Source organism: Monodelphis domestica, chromosome 7 (genome assembly GCF_027887165.1).
Source record: "Monodelphis domestica isolate mMonDom1 chromosome 7, mMonDom1.pri, whole genome shotgun sequence".
In the NCBI taxonomy this organism is placed as follows: domain Eukaryota; kingdom Metazoa; phylum Chordata; class Mammalia; order Didelphimorphia; family Didelphidae; genus Monodelphis; species Monodelphis domestica.
This window is the reverse complement of record NC_077233.1, coordinates 190,617,600-190,631,599: the sequence shown is the minus strand read 5'-3', so window position 1 is coordinate 190,631,599 and position 14,000 is coordinate 190,617,600. Positions and strand designations below refer to the sequence as shown.

At 34.2% G+C, this 14,000-nt stretch overlaps 1 protein-coding gene across 2 annotated transcripts in view; it reads left to right on the top strand.

The window, feature by feature from the left end:
* The window catches only part of MUSK (muscle associated receptor tyrosine kinase), a 210,533-nt gene that overhangs the window by 183,906 nt on the left and 12,627 nt on the right, over positions 1-14,000 (top strand). For both annotated transcript variants that reach the window (XM_056806213.1, XM_056806214.1), the window contains 2 exons: positions 333-524; positions 9,443-9,591. In XM_056806213.1, coding sequence (XP_056662191.1) covers positions 333-524; positions 9,443-9,591 — 341 coding nt within the window. The remainder of the gene's footprint in view (positions 1-332; positions 525-9,442; positions 9,592-14,000) is intronic.

Genomic DNA, 14,000 nt, shown 5'->3' with positions numbered 1-14,000 from the left:
TGAAAAGGCTACTGCATTTCTTTGGAGTCCATCTAATTTTAAATTGGGATTACATCCAATAAAACAAAAGCTTCTTGAGAAAAAGGAATATTTTTTCTTTAGTCTTTACATTCTTAGTACCTAGGACAGTTCTAGGCACATAGGCACTTAAGTATTTAGTGGGTTGAACTTAGATCTAAATTTGACTTTCCAAAAAGACTCCTTGGGTGTTCTTCCAACATTTTTGACCAGTAAACTAGAAGTCTTTTGAAGGTAGTATTTCTAGGTAGAAAGAGCAAAAGAAGTTCCTGCTTTAACCAATCCTGAGATTTATTTATTGTTCTTCTCTCTAGGGAATCTGCAACGCCCACACTTACAACTCTCCCTTCTGAACTCTTGCTGGATAGACTTCACCCCAACCCTATGTACCAGCGCATGCCACTTCTTCTGAACCCCAAACTTCTCAGCCTGGAGTATCCAAGAAATAATATTGAATATGTGAGAGATATTGGAGAAGGGGCATTTGGAAGAGTCTTCCAAGCAAGGTAAAGTTTTAGAAACTAATAAATATTTTTATTTTTCAAAGATATGAACATTTCCATTTTAAAATGTTTCTGGTAGATTTTGTGAGTGTATTGTGGAACATAAAAAGGAATCATATTGAATTCAAATTTTGCATGTCAGTTTTTACCAAATTATTAAATTCCTTGATAAAAAGTATTTGCCTATTTAATTTAACATCTAGTATTCCTGACTAGGCCTGGTATTTTATCTACCACACCACCTCCCAAACACATATGAAATAGTTATTCCATAATAGGAGAGGATGAAGATCTTAGTAGCTGAGGGATAAGTGGTCAGCGGGGAAATCCTTCTGCATGAGGTGGCTTTTGAGCCATCATGAAAAAAGCTAGGGAAATAAGAGGTCAAAGTGAAGGAACAGCAAAGCATTGTAGGAATGGTAGATAAAGTCCTACTCTAGGCAGATGGGTAGAGCAGTGGATAAAGTGCTAGGTCTGAAGTTAGAAAAATTAATCTTCCTGAGTTCAAATCTGACTTTAAATATTTACTTCCTGTATGCCTCTGGGCAAGTCACTTAACCCTGTTTGCTTCAAATTTTCATATGTAAAATGACCTGGAAAAGGTCCCACTAGAGATTAGATCATCTCAAATGTCCTTTTCAAATCTAACATTTTATGGTCCTACATGGATGAATGCGTTAATTCCATGAAAAGTAAAGATAGAATAATTTCTGTGTTAGAAAATGAAAAAGTGTGTTGGGGGAAAAAATGACAATCCACTCTAGTATCTTTGCCAAGAAAACTCCAAATGGGGTCACAAAGTCTGACATGACTGAAGGGACTGAACAAATATCTCATACACACACACACACACACACACACAGAGAGAGAGAGAGAGAGAGAGAGAGAGAGAGAGAGAGAGAGAGAGAGAGAGAGAGAGAGAGAGAATTAAGGATCATGGAACATTAGAAAAAAATAAGTGATGAAATCCAAGTATAAACACCATCACAAAGAAATGAAGGTATACAAGAATCTATTAAACTAAACATAGCATTTTATTCTGCAGAATGAAAACTACACTTGGAGACACAGAACTTGAGAACAAATTGTGTCTTTGCCACTAATCTGTGGATAAATCTCTTCAACTTTTTGGATCTCAGTTGAGGTGGTTGGACTAGATACCATCTAGGGTCTCTTCCAACTCTTACTCTGGGATTTCATTATCCTAGACTATTCATACAATGGATTTTTAATATTATTCATTATTTTCAATGAAAAATTTCCAAATTTACTGATCTATGTTCTATTGCTATTTTTATTTCCTTTAGAGATCATTTTAAAACATTGTTTTAAAGATCATTCTCAAATTTTTCTTTTCTTACAAACAATAATCCTCTTGATATGATGTAGAAGAAAGAACACAGGTTTAGGTGCCAGAAGATTTTAGTGGTGGTCTTGGTTCTGGCAGTAACTTGTTACATAAGTTTAGCCAAGGAACTTTTCCTCTCTTAACCTCAGTTTCCTGATCTCTGGAGTAAAGATTACTGTAAAGTAATCTTAGAGATTAGATCATTTTCAATGTCCTTTTCAAGTCTAACATTTTATGGTCCTACATGGATTAATTACTTAAAAAGAAAAGATAGAATAATTTCTGTGTTAGAAAATGAAGACATGTGTTAGGAAGAAAGTATCATTTTGGACCTCAACATTTCTTTTTATTACATTGTACCCTAAAGCTGCTAACGATTATTTTAATTTTCAGAATAATTTTATTTTGTGACCCTCCTAAAAACTTTACTTTAAGTGGCAGTCATGTTTTTAAATATTCATTTAAGCCTGAAAAAAATATGATCCCATCCACACTTATCAGGGCCATTAGACACTCCATTAAGGTCCCAAGGCAGTATGAATAGCAACAGAGGCTGCTGATAGCAAGATCTTATGTACCTCATAAATCTCATCACACCAAACAATTGATTCTTCCAAGTTATATCTAAGAGGAATGTATTGCCAACAACCTCCAAGTTGCAAATGTCAATATGCCAGATTGAGGAATATGAAGTCAGACTTATCATTTAGAAGAATATTAGAAATTTTGGTCATAGAGTCAGATCTTCTCACATTTTATTGCTTTCAAAATGGAACTAAAATGTTAAATTAATCTCAACTTCTTTCCTGTGGAATCCAGAATCTATTAGCAGAGTGTTTGCTCCTCTCATTATTAGAGCTGGGGTTTTTTAAACTGGATTAAAAAAGAAAATTTCAGAGGTTTTATAAAGGGGAAATTTTTAGCTTTGTTTTTAATACTTTCTAACTGAAATTTAGCATTCTCTTCAATTATTTAAAAATATTTTGAGAAAGGGTCCATAAATTTCACCATATTATCCAAATGCATCAATGACATACACAAAAAGTTTAAGAGTGTCAGATGGAGGTGGATAAGGGGGTCTACTGACTTGAGAGATCTACCTAGAATCAATAAGGTCTAGGCTTACATTTTTGTCCAGCCATTCTGGTGGTGTGACCTTGGGTATGTCACTTAACCACTGGAACAGTTTCCTCATTTGTAAAATGGGAACGAATAATAACAGCAATTACCTCACAGAGTTTTTAGGACCAAATGACATAATGAAGATAAAGTACCTTGAAAACCTTAATGTCATCTCCTTTGAAGAGTCACACTTATTGGTTTCAATGTGGACAACATGCCTAAAATGAAACCTCTCAGAATAGGGGGAAAAGTATGTAAGTGAAATTAAAATATCCATTTCCAAAACTTCAGAGAAAAACATGAAATGGACACAAGCCCAAAAAGAATTCTTGGGAGGGCATTAAAAATCTTTAAAAAACAAACAAATGAGAGGGGTTAAGGAAAATTTAGAAAAAAATAAAAGCAATAGAAGATTTTTTTAATTATGAAAGAAAAGTCAACCAATAGAAAAAAGAGATCCAAAAACTTACTAAAGAAAATAACTCATAAAAAAAGAATTGGGCAAGGGGGAGCTGATAACTTCTTAAGACAAGAAGAAATAATGAAACTAAATTTTAAAAATTAGAAAAGAATATGAAACACCTTATTACAAAAGCAACTGACCTAGAAAATAGGTCAAGAAGAAGCAAAATAAGAATTCTGTAGGCTACCTGAAAATTATGATCAAAAAGTCTTTTAGACATGATACTTCAAGAAATTATTAAAGAAAATTGCCCTGAAACTTTGGAACTAGTAGAACGTGACAGAATTTCATTGATTACCATCTTTAAGAGACCCCAACAGGGGAAGTCATAGGAACATTATCTCTAAAGTTTTTTAATTCCTAGATTAAGAAGAAAATAATATGAGCAACTAGAAAGAAACAATTTAAATATTGTTGAACTACAATCAAGATAAAACAAGATTTAATGACCTCTACACTAAAATAATAAAGGGCATGAAATATAATATTTCAAAGAGCAAAAGAGCTGAGGTTATAACTAAGAAAAACCTATCCAACAAAGTTTACATGATGATAAAAAATGGTCATTTAATGAAATAAAAAAACCCTTTCAGATATAGATGAAGAAAAGACCACAACTGAATGGAAAATTTGATTTACAATAATGAAAAGAAACATCAGAATATAAACATGAAAAACTAATTATAGGAGATTTAATAAGGTCACTTTTATATGAGAAAAGGGTATATTTAAACCTTAAGAATTATATCATTAGTGGTCAATTTGAAAGCACATATACAGATAGAAGCTTCAAGATCAAATTGAATATAATAGAATGACAAAAAAGTAAAATAAAATTGGATGAGAAGGGATAAAATGGAATAATCATCTCATATAAAGGAGACATGGATGAAAGAAATGTTATAATGAAGGGAATGGGGGATGGAAAGGTGATAATTGTAGTGCCTACTTCTCATTAGATCTGGATAAAAAAGAGAAAAAAATATACAGAAGGGTACAATTTTTCTTTTTTATTTAACCTTACTTTCCATCTTAGAATCAAAACTGTATTAGTTATAAGTTAGAAGAGTGGTAAGAAATGTGCGTGGGGGGGCAGGTTAAGTGACTTGCCTAGGGTCACATAAAAAATTTCTTAACTTATAGTGAGATAGGAGAATGAGGGATAAAGATTAAGAGGGGGACTCTTAAAAGAGTGCATATATTAAGAAAAAAGAGGGCAAGGATATGAGATAGTGGAGAGAATAACAGACATTAATATGAAGAAATAATAGGGTAAGATGAGAAATAATGGAGGGACCTTCGAAGGGTGAATAAATTAAGAAACTAGGAAGGTAAGAGGAAGAGATCAGGGAAGGACTTAGAAAGGTAAGCTGATTTGGAACTAAGTAAGCAGGGAAAGAAAATAAAGAAGAGACTCTTAAGGGGTGAAGATTAGAGAGATAGCAGTTGAAAAATAAGCTTCTGTGGAGGAATGTGATAAAAAAAAGAAAGGCAGAGAAGGGAAAAATGTGATGAAAATAAAGTGGAGGGAATTACATAACTAATAATTATACTTTTGAATGTAATGGGATGAATTCACCCATAAAAAGGAAATGAATAGCAAGATGGATCAAGAACCAAAACCCAACAATAGGTTAAAATAGCTTAAAAGAAATACATTTAAAAATGAGAGACATTGAGAACAGCAAAATGGCTCAGTAGATTGAAAGTCATACCTAAAAAAGGGAGTCACTGGGTCCAAATCTGAGCTCAGACACTACATAGCTCTCGGCAAGTAACTTCAGCCCCATTGCCAAGTCCTTACCACTCTTCTGCCTCAGAACTGTTATAATAAAAACATGATAAAAATTACATAAGGGATCTATAGTATAAACTCTCCCATAGGGATAACAATATACCATTGTCCATTCTATTGACATGATATTAATAGTGTATATGATGCTACTATATGACACAGAATATTTTATATTATTATCCACTTTGAGTATATTAACACCCAAGAACAGAACAACAACAAAATTCAATAAAAAAATCAACAACAACAACAACAAAAACAAAATGGTCACCTAGAACATGTGCCTTTAGTCCTTTTAAAGTTTAAATACCCCTCAGAGCTCAGCCAGAGTCAGAGAATTCCATGGGCACCCCCCTGGAAGGTATCAACTGCTGGGAGTGAGAATGGAATCTTCCAGAAAGCCTGTAACTACCCCTTTGCCCTCTAACAGATTTTCCCAGGTTTACCTAGCTGGCTTGCCAAAACTGTTATATTAAAAACTGTTTTAGGGAAATGTTTCAGAGAAGGGTAACAGAAGATAACACTAATAAAATATATAACAGGGCTATATTTAATTAAATAAGGATAAAGGAAATTAGAAGGGAATTTAGGGAAATACTACTACTATTAACCCACCCAGATTTTAAACCTAAAAAGCCTTAACTTAACTAAAACTAAACTACAAGTGGTTAATAATGTCCCCAGATTCTCACAAACTCCAGATGGTTGCATCAAACAGCAGAATCAAGATATAGTGTCTTCACAAGGTCCCAAAAGTTTCTCACCATTCACAATGTCTACCAATGTGAAGGGGAACACTCACTCAACCTTATTTGATAATCCAAAGTCCTTGGAAGCTCATCAATTGGTTCCTTTTAGGGAGAACACTAGGCACACCTTCCAGTCTGACTAGCTTGAGAGAGAGAGAGTTTCCAACTGCCCTAGAATCCTGACCCAGCCCAGCTCTGTGGAATAATGATCTTGCACCATCCCAGGCTGCCATCCTGCATTCCTATGCCCGTCTAGAAATCCTTTCCTACAGAACCAATACACAGTGTTGATTCTAAGACAGAAAATAAGAAGTTTTACTTTTTAAAAAATGAGAGATATGCATATAATAAAAAATAAAAGGATAGAGTAAAATATATTATACTTCACTTAACAAAAATAAAGAAGGTATAGCAATGATAATCTGACAAAGTTAAAGTTCAAATAGACCTAATCAAAAGAGATAAATAGTAAAACTACATTTTGTTAAAAGTGATATCAGTGCTATAACCATATGCACCAAATGTTATAGCATCCAGATTTTTAAAGAAAATACTAAACAAGTTACAGATAGAAATAGATACCAAAACTATAATAGTGGAGGACTTTAACCTTCTCCTCTCAGAATGAGAGAAATCTAACAAAATAATCAATAAGAAAAAAATCAAAGAGATAAATAAAATGTTAGATAAGCTAGATATGATAGATATATAGAGAGAATTAAATGGGGATATAAAAGAATGTGTCATTTTCTCAGTGGCATATGGTACATGGTACCTTTACAAAAGCAGACCATGGGGGGAAGCTGGGTAGCTCAGTGGATTGAGAGCTAGGTCTAGAGATGGGAGATCCTAGGTTCAAATCTGGCCTCAGACAATTCCTAGCTGTTTGACCCTGGGCAAGTCACTTAAACCCCATTGCCTAGCCTTTACCACTCTTCTGCCTTGGAGCCAATACTCAGTATTGACTCCAAAATGGAAGGTAAGGGTTTAAAAAAAAACAGAAAATGAAAAAGTTTTACGGTTAAATAAAGAAAAGCAGAAATATTAAAATTCATCTTTTTCAGATCTCAATGTAATAAAAATTATATTTAATGAGGAAGCATGGAAAGAGAATAAGAATTATTATGAGGCTAAATATCAATCTTAAATAATGAATGGATTAAAGAATATAATAGAAAGAGTAAATGATTATTAAAGAAAATTTTAATGAGACAATATACAAAAATCTATGGGATACAGCAAAAGCAGTAATTAGAAGAAAGTATCTATCTCTAAAAGCTTATGTCAACAAAATAGAGAAAGAGCAGATCAATGAATTGAGTACACAATTAAAATTAGAAAAGAAAAAATTAAAAATCCTCAATTAGATACCAAATTGAAAATCCTAAAAAACCAAAAGTGAGATTACAAAATTGAAAGTAAGAAAACCATCAAATTAATAAACAAAAGTAAGAATTGGTTTTATTTTTAAAATGAAATAGATAAACTATTGATTAAAATTATTTTTAAAAGAGAAGAAAACTAAATTACTAACATAAAAAAAGCAATGAATTTGCCAATAATGAAGATAAAAGCAAAGCAATTATTAGGAATTATTTGTCCAATTTTATGCCAACAAATATAATAATTTTAGTGAAATGTAAGAACACTTACAAAAATATAAATTGCCTAGGCTAACAGAGAATTAAATAAAATATTTAAATGAACCTGTTTTATAAAAATTAATTTAATGGGGTCACACAAATTTCCTGAGAAAAAGGCATAAGGACCAGATGATTTACAAATGAATTTAACCAATATTTAAAGATCATCTAATCCCATATTATAAATTACTTAGAATAATTGTTAAAGAAGCAGGCCTGCCAAACTCCTTACATAAGGATGAGCAAAAACAGAGATAGAAAAATTATATAATTCAATATAAGGTATTTAAATTTCTTTAATGAATATAGATACAAAACTCCTAAATAAAATATTAGCCAAAAGACTACAGTATATCACAAAAATTATACCTTATAACAAAATAAGATTTATACTAGTTATGCATGGATGGTTTAATATAAGGAAAACTATTATCATAATTAATCATAACAACAAAAGTACCCCAAAATCAAGTGATTATAACAATAAATGCAGAAAAAAGCTTTTATATAATACTCATTCCTATTAAAAACACTTGAAAGAACAGTTATAAATGGATTTTTCTTTAGAATAATAAGAAGCATATACCTAAAGCTATCAGTAAGCATTATGTAATGGGGATAAATTAGAAACCTACTCTATAAGATTAGGAGTAAAACAAGGATGTCCATTATCAACAATATTGTTTAATAGTTTATTAGAAATGCTAGCAAAAACAATAAAAGAAGAAAATGAAGTTCAAGGAATCAGAATGGACAAAGAAAGGGGTAATTAAACTCTTTTTGTAGACAATATGATGGTATATATGGAAAATCCTTGAGATTTAACTAAAAAGTTAGTTTGATTATCACTAATTTTAGCAAAGTTAACAAGATATATAATAAATTCACATAAACCATCAGCATTTCTATGTATCACCAAAGAACACTTATGTTCTTAAATATTTATAGCAGCTTTCTCTCTGTCTCTATGCATATCTCCCTCTTTGTCTTTGTCTCTGTCTCTCCATTTCTCTCTCAAAAACAAAAACAAACAAACAATCCCTTTGGACTTATGTCTAAGAATCAATACTGGGTATCATTAGGTATCATTTCCAAGATGGAAGAGTGGTAAGGGCTATGCAATAGGGTTGAGTGACACGTCCAGGGTCACACAGCTTGGAAGTGTCTGAGGTCAGATTTGAACCCAGGTCCTCTCTAGCCCTGACTCTCTATCTATTGAGCCACCTATATGTTCATGTAGTTTCATGTTGTGGCAAAGAATGAGAAATTGAGGCACAATTAAATAAGCTTTGCCATGTGGTTGTGATGGAATACTACTAATCTGTTAGAAATGACAATCAGGCTAATTTTTTTAAAAACATGGAAAGACACATTAAATTATGAAGAGTAGAACAACCAGAGTCAAGAGAGAGAGCATTTTAAACAGCAATCAAAATATTATTTGAAGAATGATTTGTATATATCCACCTTCAAAGAAAGAATTGGTAAATAGAAACAAGAAAGACATAATTTTATATATGTGTATACATTTTTGTTGAATGATGCCTTTTTAATGGGGAATAGGAGGAAAAGAGTTACCTGGAAATTTTAATGTAATAGACAAATAATGTAAAATAAAAATAATGCCAATTTTAGGCCATACTCATGTTAAAACAATATCCAACAAACTCAAACTTGACAGATTCGATTCACACCAACACAGTAATTGTATTTGGTAGACAAATTTCAATATGGAAGATAAAAGTGGGCACAGATAAACCTATAGTATCCATAAACATTGCTCTTTATTTTTAATTCTCAGAGCTCCTGGCCTACGACCTTATGAGCCTTTCACCATGGTGGCAGTAAAGATGCTCAAAGAAGAAGCCTCAGCAGACATGCAAGCAGATTTCCAGAGGGAGGCAGCCCTGATGGCAGAGTTTGATCATCCGAATATTGTTAGACTACTAGGTATGAAAGGAAAATGGGCGATCAGACCTTCCCTGGGAAACTTTGGATTATTCCTCAAATTGTGGTTTGTTGTTCAGTCATTTTCAGTCATGTCTGACTCTTTGTGACTTCATTTTGGGATTTTCTTGGGTAAGATACTAGAGTGGTTTGCCATTTCCTTCTCTGGCTCATTTTAAAAATGAGGAAACTGAGGCAAACAGTCACATAGTACTGAGTGTCTGAGGTCAAATTTGAACTCAGGAAGATGAGTCTTCCTGACTCCAGGCTTGGCACTTTGTCCCCTATGTCACCTAGCTTCCGCATTCCTCACACAGCACCTGTAGAAACTCAAGATCAGCAATGGTGACCGTTAGGGCAGCTGGTGGGGCACAGTGAATTATCAACTTATCAATTATCAATTGTCAAGGGAACTAAAACTAAAAGAGATTTTCAGATATCTTTGAATCTAAGCTCTTCATTTCAAAAGTCACTCCTGTGGCATTTCCCTCTCACAAGTGGGGTCCTCAGAAGCCTGAAGACTTTGATGCTTTCTCTTGGCCAGAGAAAATCTCTGTCCCCCTATGTTGACAAGTATGTATAGGTATGTATAGTAAAGACAGAAATTCAGGCAAACTCTTGTGTAAATACTCTTGAGCTTATAACTTTTTCTTCTCTGACTCAGATTATTTTTGCATCACATCCTGAATGCTAAAATTTGGTCAGCAAAATATTCAGGCTTCCAACCTACTGATGAGGATGCTGAGATGTGGAAGATAGGGAGAGATTTACCTAATGCCACATAGATTAAGTAGCATAGCAAAAAAGTGGAGCTCTGGTTCCATGCCCCTCTATCCAATGCTATTTCTACCATACTTTTCTGTCTTTCACCCAAGAAATAAGGATAGAAATAGGGATGAGTGATTTTTTCCATTGGTTCCAGTGAGTATTACCAGAATTCATTGCTGGCATCTTCAAGGCATCACCTCCATGGTTACTGTTTTTTTTGTTTCATTTTCTTCCTTTCTTTCTAGATGATCAGTTGCTGATATATTATAAAGGATTAGTGATAATGGTCTCTGATATATCTTCTGGCTCCAAAATCCCATGGTTCTCTCTTTCCTGCCTCTGTATTAGAAGTGTGCATACAGTACCATTGGGCATTCTTTAGACCCAGTAGGGGCATTCACTAGCCAACAAATTGCACAACATGCATCCAGTGATTAGATGCACGCACTAAAAGTCATGAGATAGGCTATTATATGACAATACCCCCAATGACAAATGGCATTACTGCTTAGGCAGCTCAGTTTCCTCCTCCATATGACACCTTTGTTTGGCTGGTGTCCAAAAGAGGAAGACGTCTAGAAAACACCTGGCATTTCTGAGGGGAAATGAAGAAGTCAGAGAGTAAGCAAAAGGTGAGTTTGGAATAATCCCAGGAAGAAGGGATAGAGCTAGCTGCCCAATTAGAAAACTTCAGTTCTGTCTTGTTTGATTTGGCTCTCAAGGCACATTTAATACCTATATTGCTGCATTGTATTTTATATAAGTATTATATGATACTTAATAAAATCTAATATAGATATTAGACAGATATGTCTGATAACAATTACATGTAATTAACATATCTAATTATTAACATGATTTCTAACAGTTAATTAACACTAATGTGTAACTAATAATTATGTAATAAATATGTAGATTATACATATAGATACTAATAAACCATAATTGATATCATTTTATGTATTACTACATTACATGTATATATTTATTGTTGTTGTTCAGTCATTTCAGCTGTGTCCAAAACTTAATTACCCTATTTGAGGTTTTCTTGGCAAAGATGCTGGACAGATAAAGATAGATTAAAGATACTGTTCACCATTTCCTTCTCCAGCTCATTTTACAGTTGAGAAACTGAGGTTAACAGGGTTAAGTGACTTGCCCAGGGTCACATAGCTGGTAAGTATCTGAGGTCAGATTTTAAACTCAAGAAAATGAGTCTTCTTGATCCCAGGAGGTGTAAATCCAGCATCCCTTTCCTTTTCATCCCCAAATTGCATGCTAACATTGTATGGATAAAGGTGTGAGTAGCCCACCCTCTGGGTCTTACTCTTATTCTGGTGCTTGCCTCCTGGCTCTCTCTCTCTCTGCTTGTAGTGCTCAGCACTCTCCTGTCCCTCCCCCAACCCCCCCCCACATGTGCTGTCCCAGGAAGCTTTTCCTTTACTGAGCCTATACTTTCCTTCAAGTTATTATTATTAAACTTTACAAAATATAATACTTAGAGTATTTGGATATTAATTTTTAATATTAGAAGGGCCAATACTCATACCACCCAGCTGCCCTTATATGTTATATGTATAGAATAGAAAGTATCTGCTATAACCTTTGCAACAACCATGTCATGTAATAATAATAATTATTATTATCATTATAGCTAATATATATAGAACATAAAGGTTTATATAATACATATATATATAATGTTTCTTATTATATGAGGCAGTTAGGGGAATATAGTGGTTAAAGTGCTGGGCCAGAAGTCAAGAAATCACTAGTTCAAATCCATCCTCAGACATTTACTGTGGTATGACCTTGGACAAGGTATTTCACCTCTGCTGGCCTCAGTTTCCTCATCTGTAAAATAAAGATGATAATAGCATATGCTTCCCAGGGTTGTTGTGAGGATCAAACGAGATGATAATTGTTAAACATTTAGCACAGTTCCTGGCACATAGAACTATATGTTAGCTGGCATATGGAGAGAGAAAGAGAGAGAGAGGAAGAGAGAGAGAGAGAGAGAGAGAGAGAGAGAGAGAGAGAGAGAGAGAGAGAGAGAAACAGAGAGAATAGCTTTATTTATATATTCTTACTTGATTCTCACAACAACTCTATGAATAGATAGTATATTATTATTCTAATTTTTCAGATGAGGAAACTAAGGTAGATAAATGTCTGTCTCTCTCTCTGGTCACAAGGCTATAAAGGCACCTGAAGTAGTATTTGAACTCAGGACTCCCTGATTCCAAGTACAACTCAATATCTACTACTTCACCTAGCAGCAGGCAAATGTAATGTAACTATTAGTGCCATCCCCAATTAGACAGATGAAGACCCTGAAATTCAGAGGGTTAAGTGATTTGCCCAGAAATTGATAAGTAGCAATGCCAGGATTCACACTGTAGACCCCTGAACATAGCTGGAGTTCTTCTTACATCACCATGCTGCCTTTCTATAGAGTACTATGCCCTACTGTCCCATATATTCTATTCCATACCCACAGCTCCTTAATTTTTTAACCCCTTACCTTCTGTCTTAATATCATTTCCAAAGCAGAAGAGCAGGAAGGACTAGGGAATTGGGTTAGGTGGCTTGCCCAGGGGCACATAGCTATGGAGTTTCTGATTTTAGATTTGAACCCAGGTCCTCCTGACTCCAGGCCCAGCACTCTATTGACCAAGATCCTTCATTTCTAAGATTTTTTAAAAATGGAAATGAATTTTTTTAATCCCACACAATTGCATGTTGGAAGCATCTACAAAACACCTTTACATATGCTTGTTAGTAATTTGGCACCAGATGGCTCTGCTCTTCCAGATTTCAACATTAAGAACCCACTTGAAAATACAGGAAAGGGAACCAAGTGCATTAATTTATTGACCCTTTTTTCTCTTATTCAATTTTACTTCCCATTTATCCTCTGTAACACACTCTATTTAAAAAGGGGGGGGGGAGAATCTCCCAGTTCTAGATGTGAACTTTTTGGTTCTATCCATTGCTGCCTCCAATATTCCTTTTTTTTTAAGTGTCTGAGATTTATTTATTTGTTTATTTATTGGGGGGGGGATTGTATTTAATTAGTTAATTTAGAATATTTTCCCATGGTTAAAAGAATCATATTCTTTCCCTCCCTTCCTCCCACCCCCTCCCATAGCCAACATGCAATTCCACTGGGTTTACATATTTCTATATTATTGATATTTGCACTATTGATCAATTATGATCTATATGATCACTTAGAGTCTACATCCCCAATCATATCCCCATCGACCATGTGATCAAGCAGTTGTTTTTCTTCTGTGTTCCTACATCCACAATTCTTCCTCTGAATGTAGCTAGTGTTCTTTCTCACAAGTCCTTCAGAATTGTCCTGGCTCAATGCATTGCCACTAATGGAGAAGTCCATTACATTCCATTGTACCACAGTATATCAGTCTCTGTGTATAATGTTCTCCTGGCTCTGCTCCTTTCGCTCTGCATCAATTCCTGGAGGTTGTTCCAGTTCACATGGAATTCCTCCACTTTATTGTTCCTTTTAGCACAATAGTATTCCCTCACCAGAATATACCATAGTTTGTTCAGTCATTCCCCAATTGAGGGGCATCCCCTCGTTTTCCAATTTTTTTTGCCACAACAAAGAGCAATTC